Raw genomic sequence first — 18,156 nt, 5'->3', positions numbered from 1 at the left:
CAGGGACGGCCACGTCTCGCTGCAGGAGTACATGGCCTTCATGATCAGCCGAGAGACCGAGAACGTCAAGTCCAGCGAGGAGATCGAAAGCGCCTTCCGCGCCCTCAGTTCCGAGGGCAAGCCCTACGTGACCAAGGAAGAGTTGTACCAGGTATGTGAGGGCTACAGGGGGGCGGGGGGGGACCACCTGGCCCCCTGGCACTTGAGACAGGATCCACGGGAGCTGTGGGTAGGAGCCCGGGGCCCAGGGCGAGTCGGATCCACTTTGGAGACCTTGCTTAGCAGCCGCCCTCAATAGAGCAAGAAAAAAGGAGCTCGAGCAGCCGCTGGAGAGGTTTTGAGCGGCGTGGGCTAGTGGAAAGGGTTCGGGCCCGGGAGTTAGAGGACCTGAGTGCTAACCCCGCCTCTGCCCTTTGTCTGCTGTGGGACCTTGGGCAAGTCGCTCAACTTTTCTGTGCCTCAGTTTCCTCAACTGTAAAGTGGGGGGCTCCATACCTGTTCTCGTGCCTTAGATTGTGAGCCCCACCTGAGAGGCACAGGGCCTGCATCCGACCTGATAAACTTGTATCTATCCCCGACTTAGAACAGTGCTTGACATCCATCAGGGGTATTTACCGAGCGCCTACAATACAACAATTGGCAGACACGCTCCTTGCCCATAACGGTCTTAGTCTAATATTGTGAGAGCTTAACAAATACTATCATTATTATTAAAATTAATTATGGTGTCAGATCCAGTTTCCAGCCCTGATTAAGGAGGGAGGACTCAGGAGTAGCTGAGGTCATAGGAAAAGGACAGCTCCTCAGGGGCAGGGGGTTTGGACTCTGAAAAGTGGGAACGGGGTTGGGGTCCTGAGGGTGAGACCCAGGGTGAGGGGAGATTGGCCTGACCCCCCTGTGTTTTTGTTTTGTGTGTGTGTCTGTCTTTCCCCCTCGCCTTCCAGAATCTGACCAGGGAGCAAGCGGATTACTGCATCTCACACATGAAGCCCTACATGGACAGCAAGGGCCGCGAACTCCCCTCCTCCTTCGACTATATAGAATTCACGCGTTCACTCTTCGTGAACTGATGCCCGGCCCTTAGCCACCGCTCGCAATGGCCCCGGTACCGCTCGTCCTCGCCGCCTCTGCATGTCTGTCCACCTTTGTGCTCTTATGGTAAATTCCACACAGTGTTACTCTCCACTGTAACCTTCAAAACTGCTTAGCTTGGGTGAAAACTTAGTAGAGAAAAAAAAAAAAAATGGTGCTTCATAAAACGCTACCGCTCCAGTCGGGATCGCCCTGTCCCCGTCAGGGTCCGGATTCGTGTTAAATTATGGGACTTCAACCTGCCTCCCGTGTGTCCTCCGGCCAGCCCCTCCGCTTCTGAGCGGGAAACGGACAGCCGGCTTCACAACCCCAACCCGCCCTCCCCGATTTTTCTGTCTATGCGAAAGAGAAATAAACGGCTCGACTCTAAGTGGAGGCTTTTTTTTATCATCATCAAGTGCCCACGTTGGGGAGCACCATGCCCTCTAAGAGGAGACGGTCCGGGGGCCAGCGGGTGTCTGGGCAAAGGGCCCGTGGTGCTTCAGGGGAGGAGGTGGGGAAGCTGCTGCCGAGTGGTGCAATCTCAGTCTCCCTCTTTCCCCTTAACTCCACCTCCTCCATCGCCCTGCCCTACCTGCGGCCCGGTCAGCTGGACTTGGGCTCTCTTCTCCGCTCTCAGTCGGCCACCTCGTTGGCCAGCTGATCCAGGTCCTCCGTCTCCCGGGCCAGCTGCTCCGTGAACTCGGAGCTCAGCTGCCAGATCTTCACCGTGCCCTGGGCATCGCCGGCCGCCAGCAGCTGAGTCTGCCGGGCGTTAAATTCCAGGCAGTACACTGGGCTCCGGTCAGAAGTCTGTTGAATGGACACCGTGGGCTTTTGGGAGCTCTTTCGGAGGTCAAACAGCTGCACTGCTCCTGTGGGAGGAAAAGATCCATGGCAGGAGTGAGGGCTGGCTGACACCAAAGCTGTGAAATGGGGAGTTAAGGCTGAGAGATGGGGACTGTGTTCAACTCAATTACCTTGTAATTGAACAGTGCCCGGCCCATAGTAAGCATTTAACAAATACCATTAAAGAAAAAAAAAAAGGCAGCTCAGAGGGGAGATGTGAGGAGCAGGATGTAGCCGTCCCCGCCCTTCCCAGCATACGAACGCCAGCTTTCCTCAGTCCGATGCCTGCCGGCAGTTTGGTGCCTTCTCCTTGTTCTCAAGCGGCCCGCGGGGTTGAGAGGCGGGTCCGCCCCTGCCCCCGAAAGTAGCCATACCTTCCCCAGAAGCGGTGGCGAAGACCAAGGGGCGCGTGGGAGACCAGCGCACGCTGAACAGGTACTTCTGGGACAGCTGCAGGGAGGCCAGCGGCCGGGCCTGCAGCATGGAATAGAGGTGGACGTGGCCGTCGGTCCCGGCGCTCAGAAAGAGGTTCCTGAGGAGAGCAAGAATTGGGGGGGGGGTGGGGGGCTGAGAAGGAGCCTTCAAAGGGGATGGGCAGCCCCAGTCAGTCCCCTCATACACGAGGGTCAGGTGGCCTTCTCTCTGTGACCTTCCCTTAGGCTCTGTTGCAAACCAGCCCTTCTCCTGGGCTTCCCGCTCCACCTCCTCACTGCTCCTTCACCATCCCACGCCAGAGAGGTCAGAGCCGATCCGTGCACGGGAAGGGTGGCCGAATTCCCGGGCCTAAGGCTCCACTGACTGACGGGTCCATAAGCCCTCTCTCTGAGGCCCAAGAGCCGCCTAAATAGTGAAGCCCGGCCTGGGGCGGGATTCCAGAGCTGACGGGCTCTGAGCCCGGGGCTCACCTGTGGAACGGGGAGCAGCTGACGGAGTAGACGGGGCCGCCGTGGGGGGAGAAGGTGAACTGGACGGGGGCTCGCAGCGGGACGGAGCAGGGCAGCCGAGTGAGCGCCGCTGTCTCGGCCGCCGTGGAGCACTTCATGGGGAAGCCCCCCTCGGAGCCCACCACAAACAGGCTCGGGTCGAAGTGGGAGAAGGCCAGGGCCGTGACTCCCACGGCCGCCTCACCCTGGCTCGGCTGTGGGGAGAGAAGAGACAGGCACATCCAGTGCTTAGAACACTGCTTTGCACATCATAAGCGCTTAACAAATGCCATCATTATTATTATTATCAGTCTTGAAACCTCCCTGGAAAGGAGCTCAGCACTAGCGTGGCAGCAGCCTTGAACCCCTCAGGGCCGTTCCAGGTGTCCACACTACTACTCAAGAAGTCAGTGAGGCCTCTCTTCACCTCCACCCATCCCCCTTTGAGCCACAGCCTCTGCGAGGCCCCCCAGGGCAGAGGAGCCGGGGAGGGATGCGGTCTGCCCGAGGGCTGCTGAGGCTGTGGGGTCTGGTCAGTTGGTCCGAGCTCCCCCAACCCTACCCTGTTGCTCCTGTCCCCTGGGGGCACAGCTGGCTCTGCCGCTCGCTTTGGCCGGGGAGACCAGAAGCCCCGGAGCCTCAACAGAAAGCTCCCGTGTCTGGCTGGCCCGGGGCCCAACCCCGTCTCGGTGCCCGGGTGCGCCGGCGAGCCGTGCCCATCCTTACCTTCTTCAGCCCGGTGCTGCGGGGGACCTGCTGGGCCGCCAGGGCATAGCCGGCAGCCAGCTGAAGCTGCCCATCAGCGCCCAGCCGCCAAAGCAGCACCTTGCCATCCGTGGACACGCTCAGCAGCTGGAAGCGGTGGCTGTATTTGGGGTCAGGCAGCCAGGCCACCTGTGCTGGGAAGAAGACGGGCGTTACCCAAGCCAGGGGGGCTTTTAGTGGCCACCAGCCCTGCCACGGAGGAAGCTCCTCCGCCCCCACCTGTGGTTGGCACCCGTCGCCGATGAACCATTGTCACATCTGGCCCCTGCTTCTCCTGGGGCACGGGGGAGTTGCGGGGCGGGGAGGGGCCACCTGCTCAGCCACATGGCTGGAAAGTTGTCCCTCTTCCCTAGTGGGGCAAGCCTTCGAGGACAATCGGTGGCGGGGAGGAATGGGGTGGTCACTATCTCGGCCGCACAGTGGACCACACTTCCCCTCTCAATCATGTATTTCACTGTCTCCCCCGCTGGACAGTAAGCTCTACGAGGGTAGGGATCGTACCTACGTACCCCATGCTACAGTACTCTCCCAAACGCCTAGTACAGCGCCCTGCACCCACTGCCTGATCGACTGCCCAACTCTCAGCCTCGTCAGACCCCCAGGCCTTGTGTGTGCCCCTCTCTGATGGTGCCATATCGGGGCCCTCAATGACCAGCCAGCCCAATAATAATGATGATGGCATTTATTAAGCACTTACTATGTGCAAAGCACTGTTCTAAGCGCTGATAATAATAATGTTGGCAATAATAACAATGTTGGCAATAATAATAATGTTGTAGCTTTAGTGCCTGGTGCCATCCTGCCCTTCTCTTTGGACTTCCCCAATCTCTCCCACCTGCTTGCCTGGAGACTGGGAGATGACATTAAGAAGGGGATTTCAGGGACGGAGCTGGCCAAGGCCCCAAGATGCCCGCTTCCCGGGCAGGCGTGAGCCACAGGCCCCGGCTCTGGCCCCAACGCAGGGCGTTGCGAGCCAGGCGGGGAGGGCAGGCTCCCTCCTCTCACTGAGCGGGGGTGCCTCAGGCCTTGGCCTTCTCTGGGAAATGCCATCAGAGGCCAGGAGCCTCCCCTGGCGCGCGGATCACTGTGCCAGCCAGGAACCAGGGCAACCGGGCAGCTCAATGCCACCTTTGTCCGGCACAGCTCCGGGGGTTGGGGGTGGGGCCCGGCTCCGAGCTGGGAGAGAAGGTCTATGGAGAGAGATGCTCTTCTCCCCCCTTCCCCGGTGGGGCGGGAAGGGGCCGGAGGACTCCGGAAATGATTTGTCGAACAGAGTCGGGATGCCTGCGTCCTACCCTGAGTTCCACTCCCAACGCCGTGGGATCTGGCCAAGTCCCTTCTCCTCGTCCTGCCTCGGTCTCCTCCCCCACACCCCGGCCTACTGCTCTTGGGCCCTGTCGAGGATCGGCAGAGCACTGAGGCTCCCAGAGAGGGGCAGCTGCCAGAGACCTGTGAGGGTCAGCGTCCCCCCCGGGGGAAGCCCCCGGAACCTGCACCCACCTGGTAGACTGGGTCCGTGTGGGTGTCGTCCGTCAACCCCGTCCTCCAGAGCAGGGTGTCCTCCGGCTGGCTTGTGTCCCACACCAGCACCTCCCCGTTGTACAGGCCCCCTGGGGAGAGAGCGGGTCCTGGGGCAGCCTCCCCCGAGTCCCTCTGGCTGGCTCACGTCCCACACCAGGGCCTCACCGCCGTACGGGCCCCCCTGGGGGAGCACGGGTCCTCGGCCAGCCTACCCGGGAGCCGCGTGGGCTCGGAGCCCTGCACCGGCTCCTCACCCCTGACCCCAGAGATGGGTGTTGGCCTGCAGGGGAGGGGGACTCGGTTCAGATGCCGGCCACGGTCTCTCGTCCCATCCCCTGGTGTTGGGGGGGCAGATCCCGCCCAGGAGGGAGGTGAGTGGTGGGTTCCCGGGCCACCGGACAGGGCTCCCCACAAATAACGCAAGCAGAGGCCCAGGAGAGGCAGCCGGCTAGCCCTGGCCCAGGCTGGGGGGAGGGAGCCGGGGGCCAGGGCCAGCAGGGAGGGCAGTCGGGCTTCCCCGAGGCCCGCACCGGGGTCCCACCTGCAACGTGGGATGGCTGGGACGGGTGGAAGGCCAGGGACATCACCGCGCTGGCCACCTCCACAGCGGCAGAGGGCTGGTTGGGATTTAAACCCCGCCTGTCCAGGTTCCAGGTGCACACGAAGGACTTCTCCGTGCTCCAGTCTCCATCGCTCAGCCTGTGGGAGGAAGGGGAGAAGCCAGGAATGGGGGCGGCCCATTGGCCTGGGCCCGGGGGCTTCACTCCTCCCCACTCTATGTGGACTTTTCTCCACACTCCGACCTCAGTGACGGGAGAGGAGCCAGGAATAATCCTCCCGCCCGTTGGATCCAGCCCCATCCCTGCAGACCCTGGCGGTTTAATAATGATGGTATTTGTTAAGCGCTTACTAGGTGCCAAGCACTGTTCTAAGTGCTGGGGTAGATAGAAAGTAATCAGGTTGTCCCAGGTGGGGCTCACAGTCAGTCCCATTTTACAGTTGAGGTAGCTGAGGCCCAGAGAAGTTAAGTGACTTGCCCAAAGTCACACAGCTGATAAGTGGTGGAGCTGGCACTAGAACCCATGTCCTCTGACTCCCAAGCCGGTGCTCTTTCCACTAAGCCAGCAGCTCCCAGCTCCACGGGGAATCCCGGCCCAATTCCAGTTGGGTGGGCCCCGGCTGGCACTTCATCATCATCATCATCAATCGCATTTATTGAGCGCTTACTGTGTGCAGAGCACTGTACTAAGCGCTTGGGAAGTACAAGTTGGCAACATATAGAGACAGTCCCTACCCAACAGTGGGCTCACAGTCTAAAAGGGGGAGACAGAGAACAAAACCAAACATACTAACAAAATAAAATAGAATAGATACGTACAAGTAAAATAAATAGAGTAATAAATATGTACAAACATATATACATATATACAGGTGCTGTGGGGAAGGGAAGGAGGTAAGATGAGGGGATGGAGAGCGGGGTGAGGGGGAGAGAAAGGAAGGGGCTCAGTCTGGGAAGGCCTTCTGGAGGAGGTGAGCTCTCAGTAGGGCCTTGAAGGGAGGAAGAGAGCTAGCTTGGCAGATGGGCAGCCTGCCCCGGCGAGGGCAGGAACAAGACCAGGCTGGCCCTGGTGGGGAGGGAGCAAGAAGGCCCTCCTGAGTTTCTCGTTCCCATAGGTATCCTGAGAGACTCAACTCGATGCTCTCGGGAATGCGACAAGGAAACGACTCCCACAGGATGAAGGCCTCAGGCGGGTAACCGGAGTCTGCCCCGAGAAGCCTCTGAGGGGTGGCTCGGGTTCGCTGGGGGTTAGCCGGGCACACCCGGCCGACTCCCTGCACCGCTAGGCCTTGGGCCAGGAGCCTGAGTGCAGCCAACACCGCCATCTGCCACGGCAAGGAATTAAACAGCTGCTCAGATGCCAATCTGTGTGTTGCTCATTTAATGCCGAAAACACAGAACCTCCAGTCGCTTTTTATGCCCCGATTCCCTGTCTTCAAAGGGTGCTGGCCCGGCCAGGAGAAAAGACAGGGGGTGCGGGGTCAGACGGGGAGACGCAAGGGCAGAGCCTGGGCAGGATCGGGTCCCGGGCCCCTTCGAAAGGCACAGAGCTGAGAGAAGCCCAGAGAAGCAGCATGGTCTAGTGGGTAAAGCTCCGGCCTAGGAGTTCGAAGGGCCTCAGTTATAACCCCAGCCTTGCCATTTGCCAGCTGGGTGACCTCGGGCAAGTCACTTCACTTCTCTGTGCCTCAGTTACTTCGTCTGTAAAAATGGCGATTGAGACTGTGAGCCCCATGTGGGGCATGGGCTACGTCCAACCTGACTAGCTTGTACCTAACCCAGCATTTAGTACTGCAGTGCCTGGCATGTAGTAAGTGTTTAACAAATAACCCCCCCCCCCGAAAAAAGGACCCTCGGGCTCAGCCCCTGGGGAATCTGTCTCCTGCTGGGCTCACATGCGCACAACATGGACAGGAAACACCGGATGCCCCAACTAGCAAGAGGCGGCTCCCCGAGAATGGAGAAAGCAGAGCCCCACTTTTGAGGGGACTGACCCCCAGGTGTGGCTCGGACCTGAGCGCTAAGGACCCCGAGAGGGCAGGGGAGAGAGGCAAGGTGTAATCTCACCTACCGGCATTCGAATCCCAAGCAGACTGACCCTGGAGACACCAGGAGGGGCCACGGGTTGATCCCTGGTTCCCGGAGCTACTCACCGGCCGTAAGAACAGGCCACCACCGAGCCGGTGGCATTCCAGGAGACGCTGGTGACCTGCAGGTTCTGCGCCTGGGCAGGCGGGTAGGCCAGGCTGTGTAGACAGGAAACCTGCAAAGGTCCAGGGCCACGCTCCTTAGCCGCCGGTGCGAGCCGGAAGGGAGACCGGCCGGCGCGGGGGTCCGGGAAGCAGGGACTTACCGTCTGCTGCTGCTCCGTCCAGTTCACCTCGAACCCGTCGAACGCGTGGCTCTGCCAGTTCCTGTTCAGCTCCCGGATGAGGGGACCCTCCACCCGCCGCAGGAAGGCCGCCAACCCCGGGGGGTCGGGGAGGGCCCCGGCCTGCGGGGCCGGGAGGCCGGGGGGGTCGGTCTGCACCTCTGCATCCGCCTGCTGGAGGACTTGGGCCGAGGCCTCAGCCGTGCTGATGCTGACGGTCTGGCAGCTTTTCTGGAGAAGAGAGCAAGAGACGGCATGTGATACCCAGGTTCCCGGTCTGCCAGCCCTGGGGCAAGGGTCAGGTTAACGGAGAGCTGCTGGGGGTGGAGATGCTGACTTCAGAAGGAGGAGATGGACGTCCGGCACCGCCATAGCCCTGCCGCCTGCCCATCACCTGCCTCTCGGTTAGCTGACTTAGGATTTCACAGGCTTGAACCAAACCCCAAAGCAGAAGCTGGCAGAACCAGGGCAATCCCACCCTCCCTTCCTTCTCTCACCTCCAGGCTGGGCTTCGGCAGATGGAGCTCGAGCCCCCCAGATACTTCCCTTCATTTACCTCACTTCCACCCAGGCAGCCCTGCCAGCAAAACCAGTGCAGCTCAGACCAGGGGTTTCATGTCTACTGGGCTGCCCTGGTCCGGGGGGGGGATTCTAGGAAGGAGTACCCCCAAACTCTTGCCTCACCAGACCCAACCCAAAGAGCAGGGACCAAAACGGTGGCAAAATGTGGCTCAGTGGAAAGAGCCCGGGCTTGGGTTCAAATCCCAGCTCCGCCACTTAGCTGTGTGACTTTGGGCAAGTCACTTCACTTTTCTGTGCCTCAGTGACCTCATCTGTAAAATGGGGATGAAGACTGTGAGCCCCATGGGAGACAACCTGATCACCTTGTAGTCTTCCAGGCGCTGAGAACAGTGCTTTGCACATAGTAAGCGCTTAACAAATGCCATCATTATTATTCAGTGCTGAGAACAGTGCTTTGCACATAACGCTTAACAAATATCAAAAAACCCCAAAAACAACCTTTTAACCAAAGCAGCAAGCAGGCCTGGGACAACCATCTTCCTAGCCCAGAGACCATGCTGGGGGAAAACACATTCATTCAGTTGATTATATTTATTGAGCACTATGTGCAAAGCCCTGTACTAGGCGCTTGGAAGAGTGCGATGCAACAAGAAACAGACACATTCTCTGCCCATAACGAGCTCATGGTCTACAAGGGGACACGTGGATTGGAATCAGCTGCTTTCCAGGATTTCACCTGGGGCATATTGTATCATAACTGCAGCCAGCTGGGTCTGGCCTGGGTTGCTGGATCCCCACCCCTCCAGACAGCCAGAAGGGAGTGAGTGGGGCACCAAGTGAGGGGAGACTCAGGAGGAGCCCAAGATGTCCTGGGGTGCAGGGCCTCTGTCATCAGGACACAGCGCTGAGCGCTCTGGTCTATGAGAACCCACTGTCCTGTCTGGCTCTGCAAGCACAGGGCTGGATCCCAGAAGAAATGCCCCCATATTCTCCTCAAAGGGCTTGTCTGTCAACTGCCCGGCAGGCTACAGTGGCCCCACGGCTCGCCGGGCACTACCTCCCCGGCGCCACAATAATATAAAACCTTACATTTCTACGGTTCTTTTTCTTTTCCCAAGTCCCCTTTTCCATCAGTGATCTCTCTCATCTGCATGGGGTCAAGCGGCATCTTTTAACTGAGGGGTTCCCCTATAATGAGGCCCCAAAACCTACTCAACTTGGACTGTGGGTACCCAACCCTCCCTCTCCCTTGGGGGGTTTGAGGGTTGTAAAAATCATATTTATTCGGTACTTAACGTGTGCAGAGTGCTGTGCTGAACGCTGAGCGATAACATGCAAATAATAATTAGACACAGCCCCTTCCCAGTGCTGTCGGCTCAGACTTTAAGAAGTTATTAGAGATGGGAGAGAAGGTAGGGAAACCTGCTTCACCCCTTGACTCTGTGACCTCCTGTCGGCAATTACATCTCAAAGAAGCAGCGTGGCTCAGTGGAGAGAGAATGGGCTTGGGAGGCAGAGGTCATGGGTTTGAATCTCAGCTCCGCCATTTGTCAGCTGTGTGACCTTGGGCAAGCCACTTAACTTCTCTGGGCCTCAATTCCCTCATCTGTAAAATGGGGATTAAGACTGTGAGCCCCACGTGGGACAGCCTGATTACCTTGTATCCCCCAAGCGCTTAGAACAGTGCTTTGCACATAGTAACTGCTTAACACGTACCATCATCTGTTATTATTATTATCTCCAAACCCTCTCTTCAGCCCCCGCCCCAGGGTTCTCCTTTGCCTCGTTAGTCATTTACTGAGCGCTTAGTGTGAGCAAATCACTTTACTAAGCGCTTGGGAACAGCGTGGCTCAGTGAAAAGAGCCCGGGCTTTGGAGTCAGAGGTCATGCGTTCAAATCCCGGCTCTGCCAACTGTCCGCTGTGTGACTTTGGGCGAGTCACTTAACTTCTCTGGGCCTCAATTGCCTCAACTGTAAAACGGGGATGAAGACGGTGAGCCCCCCCACCGTGGGACAACCTGATCACTTTGTTGTGCTTTGCAGTGCTTTGCACATAGTAAGCGCTCAATAAACACGATTGAATGAACAGAACATCAGACACATTCCCTGCCCACGAGTTCGCAGTCTAGCGGGGGAGACAGACGTTAACAGAAACGAATAGATGGGGAAACGGCTAAATAAATCACAGGTACAGACGTAGTCAAGCCGTACTCTTTATGGGGGCTTCTACTGCGTGCTGAGCGCCTCCTCCCTCCCGCTGCCGGTCCCCGGGGGGGGTTGGCTCACCGCCTCGCTCCGGCTCTCTTGGGTCCCCCTCCAGAGGGAGGGCAAGGAGAGCACGTCTACCGCATCGTCCCGCAGCATGGCCGGCCCACGGGGAGGGAGCCGGGGCCTGCTCCGCCCCGCCGTTACTCGCCCAACGCCCCCTCTTCGCGCAGCCTCGAGGGATCCCCGCCCCCGTTGCCTAGGCGACGCGCAACCGCTCCTCCTCCGTTGCCTTGGCGACGCGCAACCGCCCCACCTCCCTGTTGCCTAGGTGACGCCCCTCCTCGGCGAGCCGGGCGCTTTCCGATGCGGCCATCGCCCGGGGCCGACGACGGGAGGGCGGCGGTGCTGAAGCGGGAGACTCCATCTTTGTGGCGGGCACGGCTGGTTCCTGTGAGGGCAGAGACGAGAGGAATGCCGCGTTATTCCTGCGGGTTTAGGGGGGGGGGGCTCCCTCGGGCGGGAATTCCCGGGGAAGAGGGAATCCAAAAAGGTGGGATGGGAGCTTCTGGGGAGGGAGGGAAGGTGGGGAAAAGGGATCCCTAATCAAAGATGGTGGCGGGCAGGGAGGCTGGAGAAGGACAACCTTATTCATTCATTCATTCAATTGTCTTTATTGAGCGCTTACTGTGTACTAAGCGCTCGGGAAGTCCAAGCTGGCAACATCTAGAGACGGTCCCTACCCAACAACAGGCTCACAGTCTAGAAGGGGAAACCTTATATGTTGTCAACTTGTACTTCCCAAGCGCTTGGTCCAGTGCTCTGCACACAGTAAGCGCTCAATAAATACGATTGATTGATTGATTGATTGACAATGTCGGCGGGGGCGGGCCAGAAGGCCCGGGCTCCGTTGGAGCAGGGGGCTTCCGAGTAAGGAGAGCGGGTCACCAGAGAGCTGAAATGATTCTCCGATCCCAGTAGCCCAGGCGAGGGCTTAGGCCGTATTTTAGACTGTGAGCCCACTGTTGGGTAGGGACTGTCTCCATATGTTGCCAATTTGTACTTCCCAAGCGCTTAGTACAGTGCTCTGCACATAGTAAGCGCTCAATAAATACGATTGATGATGATTTACGCCCCCATCCCCAAGGCCTTTGGGGCTCTTGTCAGCCCCGCAGCCATGGCCAGCCTTCTGTCGGCAGGACCCCGGAATGGCCTTTGGAAACCTGCCCAGCCTCCGAGGCCTGAGCCTCCCCTCTCTGCACCTTCCTTCCGTCTGAATTATTCATTCTTGCCAGGATCTTTCTGAACTAAAAAGATTTGAAGTCACAGATTTGGGGCAGGCATACCTGCAGAACTCAGTCTGCCCAGAGAGATCAACAATCAGTTGATTGTATTTATTGAACACTTGAGAAGGACCTGATTTCTGATCCCAGCTCCACCACTTGCCCAAGTCACTTCATTTCTCTGCCTCGGTTACCTCATCTGTCCCCCTTCTAGACTGTGAGCCCACTGTTGGGTAGGGAACGTCTCTATATGTTGCCAACTTGTACTTCCCAAGCGCTTAGTACAGTGCTCTGCACAAAGTAAGCGCTCAATAAATACGATTGATTGATTGATCTGTCAAATGGAGATTAAAACTGTGAGCCCATGTGGGACATGGATGTGATTAGTTCATATCTACCCCGGTGCCTGGTACAATGCCTGACGCAAAGTAAGCACTTAACATCAATCAATCAATCAATCAATTGTATTTATTGAGCGCTTACTGTGTGCAGAGCACTGTACTAAGCGCTTGGGAAGTACAAGTTGGCAACACATTGAGACAGTCCCTGTCTGCTTTGTGACCTTGGGTAAGTCACTTAACTTCTCTGAGCCTGTTACCTCATCTGTAAAATGGGGATGAGGACTGTAAGCCCCAAGTGGGACAACCTGTTCACCTTGTATCCCCCCCAGCGCTTAGAACAGTGCTTTGCACATAATAAGTGCTTAACAAATGCCATTATTATTATTACTTTACAAAATGCCATTTAAAAACAACAACGTACTTTGTGCAGAGCACTGTACTAAGGACTAGGGAGAACACAAACAATATAATAGTTTTGGTAGACACTTTCCCTGCACTCAGTAAGTCTGGAGGGAGAGACCGGCATTAAAATAAATCACAGATCTGTTCATAAGTGCTGAGGGTGGGGTAAATGAAGGGTACAAATCCAAGTGCAAGGGTGATGCAGAAGGAAGTGGGAGAAGAGGGAAATGAGGGGATAGTGGTGAAGGCCTCTTGGAGGAGATGTGCCTTCAATTAGGTTTTGAAGGTGGGGAAAGCGCTCCTCTGTCGGGTATGAAGTGGGAGGGAGTCCCAGGCCAGAGATAGGAAGTGGGCTCGGGGTCGGCATTGAGTCGGATGAGATCGAGGTACAGTGAGTAGGTTGGCATTGGAGGTGCAAAGTGAGCATCCTGGATTGTAGAAGGAGGTCGAAAAGATTAGATAGAAGTGGGCAAGGCGATTGAGCTCTTTAAACCCCATCATTCAACTAATAGTATTTCTTTCTCAGTCTCTTTTGCAGGCTCCTCCTCCCCCTCCCATCCTGTTACTGTGGGGGTTCCCCAAGGTTCAGTGCTTGGTCCCCTTCTGTTCTCAATCTACACTCACTCCCTTGGTGACCTCATTCGCTCCCACAGCTTCAACTATCATCTCTACGCTGATGACACCCAGATCTACATCTCTGCCCCTGCTCTCTCCCCCTCCCTCCAGGCTCGCATCTCCTCCTGCCTTCAGGACATCTCCATCTGGATGTCTGCCCGCCACCTAAAGCTCAACATGTCGAAGACTGAGCTCCTTGTCTTCCCTCCCAAACCTTGTCCTCTCCCTGACTTTCCCATCTCTGTTGACGGCACTACCATCCTTCCCGTCTCACAAGCCCGCAACCTTGGTGTCATCCTCGACTCCGCTCTCTCATTCACCCCTCACATCCAAGCCGTCACCAAAACCTGCCAGTCTCAGCTCCGCAACATTGCCAAGATCCGCCCTTTCCTCTCCATCCAAACCGCTACCCTGCTCATTCAAGCTCTCATCCTATCCCGTCTGGACTACTGCACCAGCCTTCTCTCTGATCTCCCATCCTCGTGTCTCTCTCCACTTCAATCCATACTTCATGCTGCTGCCCGGATTATCTTTGTCCAGAAACGCTCTGGACATATTACTCCCCTCCTCAAAAACCTCCAATGGCTACCGATCAATCTGCGCATCAGGCAGAAACTCCTCACCTTGGGCTTCAAGGCTCTCCATCACCTCGCCCCCTCCTACCTCACCTCCCTTCTCTCCTTCTACTGCCCAGCCCGCACCCTCCGCTCCTCCACCACTAATCTCCTCACTGTACCTCGCTCTCGCCTGTCCCGCCATCGACCCCCGGCCCACGTCATCCCCCGGGCCTGGAATGCCCTCCCTCTGCCCATCCGCCAAGCTAGCTCTCTTCCTCCCTTCAAGGCCCTGATGAGAGCTCACCTCCTCCAGGAGGCCTTCCCAGACTGAGCCCCTTCTTTCCTCTCCCCCTCGTCCCCCTCTCCATCCCCCCGTCTTACCTCCTTCCCTTCCCCACAGCACCTGTATATATGTATATATGGTTGTACATATTTATTACTCTATTTATTTATTTATTTATTTATTTTACTTGTACATTTCTATCCTACTTATTTTATTTTGTTGGTATGTTTGGTTCTGTTCTCTGTCTCCCCCTTTTAGACTGTGAGCCCACTGTTGGGTAGGGACTGTCTCTATGTGATGCCAATTTGTACTTCCCAAGCGCTTAGTACAGTGCTCTGCACATAGTAAGCGCTCAATAAATACGATTGATTGATTGATTGATTGATTGATTGGGTGCCAAATGTACGCAGAGCACTGTACTAAGCACTTGGGAGTGTATAACAGAATTTGTAGAAATGATCCCTTTTCCTCCAATAATTTACAATCTAGCAGGGGAGACAGACACTAAAATAATTACAGACACAAGGAAGAAGGGAAATGGACATGATTTAGGGCTTAAGTAATACTGTATTGTACTGTATCTATGCATGAAATATTTCTATACATAGTAATATACAATAATACTGTACTGTATGATGAGCCCATTGTGGGCAGGGATTGTCTCTCCTTATTGCTGTACTGTACTTTCCAAGCATTTAGTACAGTGCTCTGCACACAGTAAGCGCTTAATAAATACGGTTAAATGAATGAGTGAATTTGAATGAATGAAGGCTTTGAAGGGGGGAGAGATTTGTCTGTTGGATTTGAAGAGGGAGGGCATTCCAGGCCAGAGGATATATAGCTATATAGCTATATCTATAGATATATAGATATGTATCATATGGTACAGTATTTCTTAAGTCCTAAGTCAGGCATATATATAACGCTATGAGAGGTTGTGAGTACTTATTAGATGACACAGAACTACTGAACAACAGTAAGGGGAAGTTTAGGCAAAGGAGGTTAGCATTAATTTAAGGAAGGCCTCCTAGAGAAGAGATTTCATAAGGGCTTGGAAAATAGAGGACTTGTGTTCTGTCAAATTTGAAGAGGGAGGTCCAGGCAGAGGGGTGGGCATTCGGAAGGGTGAGAACGAGGCACAGTGAGTAGATCAGTTTAAAAGGAATGAGGAGTGTGAGCTGGGGTGTAGTGGGAGGAGAGAGCATAAAAGCAGGAGGGAGAGAGCTGATGGAGAGCCTTAAAAACAATGGTCAGGAATTTCTGCTTGATGTAGAGAGGAGTGGGCAACTATTGGAGGTTTCTGAGGAGTGGGAAGATGCACGCAGACTGACAAATGGAAAGGCAGTGCGAAGACTGCACTGGAGAGGGAAGAGACTGGAGGCAGGGAGACCAGCCCAGTGGGAAGGCTGATGCACTAGCCACACCAGGATACGACAAGTATCTGGACCAGCACAGCAGCTGTTTGGATGGAGAGGAAGGGGGAATATGTTGTGAAGGAAAAACTGACAGGATTTAGAGCAAGGAACAGTTGGGGTTGTCAGCGGTGAAGCATCTGGCTCCACCAGTGAGGAAATCTGCAAAAGTGTCTGGAAGATTTTTGCCCCAAATTCTAAAAATGGACCTCGGAACTCAGCTTTCCCCGGGAAAACAGCTATTGAATGATCAATCAGTGGTATTTAAAGAGCGCTTACTGTGTGCAGTGTACTTACTGTACTCCGAGCGGAACTCTTAACTGTACTAAGCGCTTGGGAGAGTATAAGCAGAATGACCCAGAATGAGCATATGCTCTTGGGAATCCCAATAGATCATTTTCTAAAATCTAAATCATATCTTTTGAGTGCTTACTGTGTGCAGAGCACTGTATTAAGCACTCGGGAAAGTACAATACAACCGAGTTGGCAGACACGTTCCCTGCCCACAAGGAGCTTCTGGACTAGAGGGAGAGACAGATATTAAAATAAATTACAGATAAGGACATAAGTGCTGTGGGTCTGAGAAGGTGGGGGGAAGAAAGGGTACAAATCCAACTGCAAAAGCGAGTCTGATAGGAGAAAGAGTAGGGGAAATGAGGGTTTAGTCAGGGAAGGCCTCTTGGAGGAGAAGTGATTCCTCCCCATCACCCCATCATAAATTATTTATTTATTACTCTTATTTGTACATATTTCTTCTATTTATTTTATTTTGTTAATATGTTTTGTCTTGTTTTCTGTCTCCCCCTTCTAGACTGTGAGCCCAATGTTGGGTAGGGACCATCTCTATATGTTGCCAACTTGTACTTCCCAAGTGCTTAGTACAGTGCTCTGCACACAGTAAGCGCTCAATAAATACGATTGAATGAATGAATGAATGAATGAGTGAATAAGGTAGGGAGAATGATGGTCTGTCAGGTATGAAGGGGGAAGGGGTACCAAGCCAGAGGCAGGACGTGGGGAAGGAGGGGTTGGCAATGAGATGGATGAGATGGAGGTTTAGAGAGCAGGCTGATGTTAGAGGAGCCAAGTGAGTATGCTGGATTGTAGCAGGATATCAGGAAAGTAGAAGGGGAGGGCGATTTGTTGCCGATTTGGACTTCCCAAGCGCTTAGTACAGTGCTCTGCACACAGTAAGCAATCAATAAATATGATCAAATGAATGAATGAAAGGGGGCAAGCTGATTGAGTGCTTGAAAGCTAATGGTTGGGAGGTCTTGTGGTCATGAGGTCTTGTGAAAAGACCTCATGAAAACCCAAGGCAGGACTTATTAGATGGTAATAATGATCCTTCCATTCCTATTACGTCCGTCTCCAAGCGGCTCGGGGAGGTTTTCAAAGACAGAGGCAGCAGCAGCAGCATGCCGCCTCCACACAACGTGGAAAGTGGGGAAGACTGCAACTCTGGCAGCGACTGGGGCTGTTAGTTGCTGCGGCTATTGCTGTGGCTGTTGGACTCTGCTCCTCTGGACACAGTACCCTTCAGCTTTTATTTGACTTTGTATTTATCCCCGTCCTGGTCTTTTGTGGTTTTACTATTTTATTTGTCCTCCTTTGTCGATCGCCCTTCCCCTTATAATAATGATGCTGATAATCTTTGTTTAGCACTTGCTTTGTGCCAAGCACTGTACTAAGCACAAAGATAACCAGGTCGAACATGGTCCCCATCCTACATGGGGTTCACAATTGGCGCGAATCCCCTGGCTCAATGGAAAAAGCACGGGTTTGGGAGTCAGAGGTCATAGGTTCAAATTCTGGCTCCCCCAATTAGCTGTGTGAGCTAGGGCAAGTCACTTAACTTCTCTGTGCCTCAGTGACCTCATCTGTACAACGGGGATTAAGACTGCGAGCCCCACGTGGGACAACCTGATCACCTTGTATCCTCCCCAGTGCTTAGAACAGTGCTTTACATATAGTAAGCACTTAACAAATGCCATCATTATTATTATCCAGCGCTTAGAACAGTGCTTGGCCCATAGTAAGCACTTAACAAATGCCCTCATTATTAATACAAGTACCCCTCCCAGCCCCACGGCACTTATGTACATATCTGTAATTTTATTTATTTGTATCGGCGTCTATCTTCCCGCCTGTAGACTTTAAGCATCTTGTGGGCAGGGAATGTAACTGTTTATTGTTGTACTGTCCTCTCCCAAGTGCTCTGCACACAGTAAGCGCTCAGTAAATACGACTGAATGAAGGAAGTAGAAGGGACAATAGGTATTCCAAATCCCCATTTGACAGAGGGGGAAACTGAGGCATAGAGAAGTAAAGTGACTTGCCCAAGGTCACAAAGTAGGCAAGTGGCAGAGCCAGGATTTAGAACCCAGGACTTCTGACTCTTAGGTCTATGCTCTTTCCACTAGGCCACACTGCTTTTCAGTTCTTTGATGGTGAACCCCTTGAGGGCCAGGGACCA

At 54.7% G+C, this 18,156-nt stretch overlaps 2 protein-coding genes across 3 annotated transcripts in view; one reads left to right on the top strand and one right to left on the bottom strand.

The window, feature by feature from the left end:
• The window catches only part of SPTAN1 (spectrin alpha, non-erythrocytic 1), a 73,453-nt gene extending 71,991 nt beyond the window's left edge, over positions 1-1,462 (top strand). For both annotated transcript variants that reach the window (XM_038744498.1, XM_038744497.1), the window contains 2 exons: positions 4-151; positions 945-1,462. In XM_038744498.1, coding sequence (XP_038600426.1) covers positions 4-151; positions 945-1,070 — 274 coding nt within the window. In that variant the 3' untranslated portion in view covers positions 1,071-1,462. The remainder of the gene's footprint in view (positions 1-3; positions 152-944) is intronic.
• DYNC2I2 (dynein 2 intermediate chain 2) overlaps positions 1,460-18,156 on the bottom strand; it is a 29,584-nt gene continuing 12,887 nt past the window's right edge. The window contains exons 2-11 of the mRNA XM_038745679.1: positions 11,158-11,238; positions 10,869-11,107; positions 8,042-8,290; positions 7,842-7,951; positions 5,671-5,828; positions 5,109-5,218; positions 3,570-3,737; positions 2,826-3,058; positions 2,295-2,452; positions 1,460-1,946 (exon numbers count right to left, since the gene is read on the bottom strand). Coding sequence (XP_038601607.1) covers positions 1,708-1,946; positions 2,295-2,452; positions 2,826-3,058; positions 3,570-3,737; positions 5,109-5,218; positions 5,671-5,828; positions 7,842-7,951; positions 8,042-8,290; positions 10,869-11,107; positions 11,158-11,238 — 1,745 coding nt within the window. The 3' untranslated portion in view covers positions 1,460-1,707. The remainder of the gene's footprint in view (positions 1,947-2,294; positions 2,453-2,825; positions 3,059-3,569; positions 3,738-5,108; positions 5,219-5,670; positions 5,829-7,841; positions 7,952-8,041; positions 8,291-10,868; positions 11,108-11,157; positions 11,239-18,156) is intronic.

Source organism: Tachyglossus aculeatus, chromosome 4 (genome assembly GCF_015852505.1).
Source record: "Tachyglossus aculeatus isolate mTacAcu1 chromosome 4, mTacAcu1.pri, whole genome shotgun sequence".
Classification (NCBI taxonomy): domain Eukaryota; kingdom Metazoa; phylum Chordata; class Mammalia; order Monotremata; family Tachyglossidae; genus Tachyglossus; species Tachyglossus aculeatus.
Note: the sequence above shows the minus strand (reverse complement) of the source record. Positions and strands in the feature narration are given on the sequence as shown.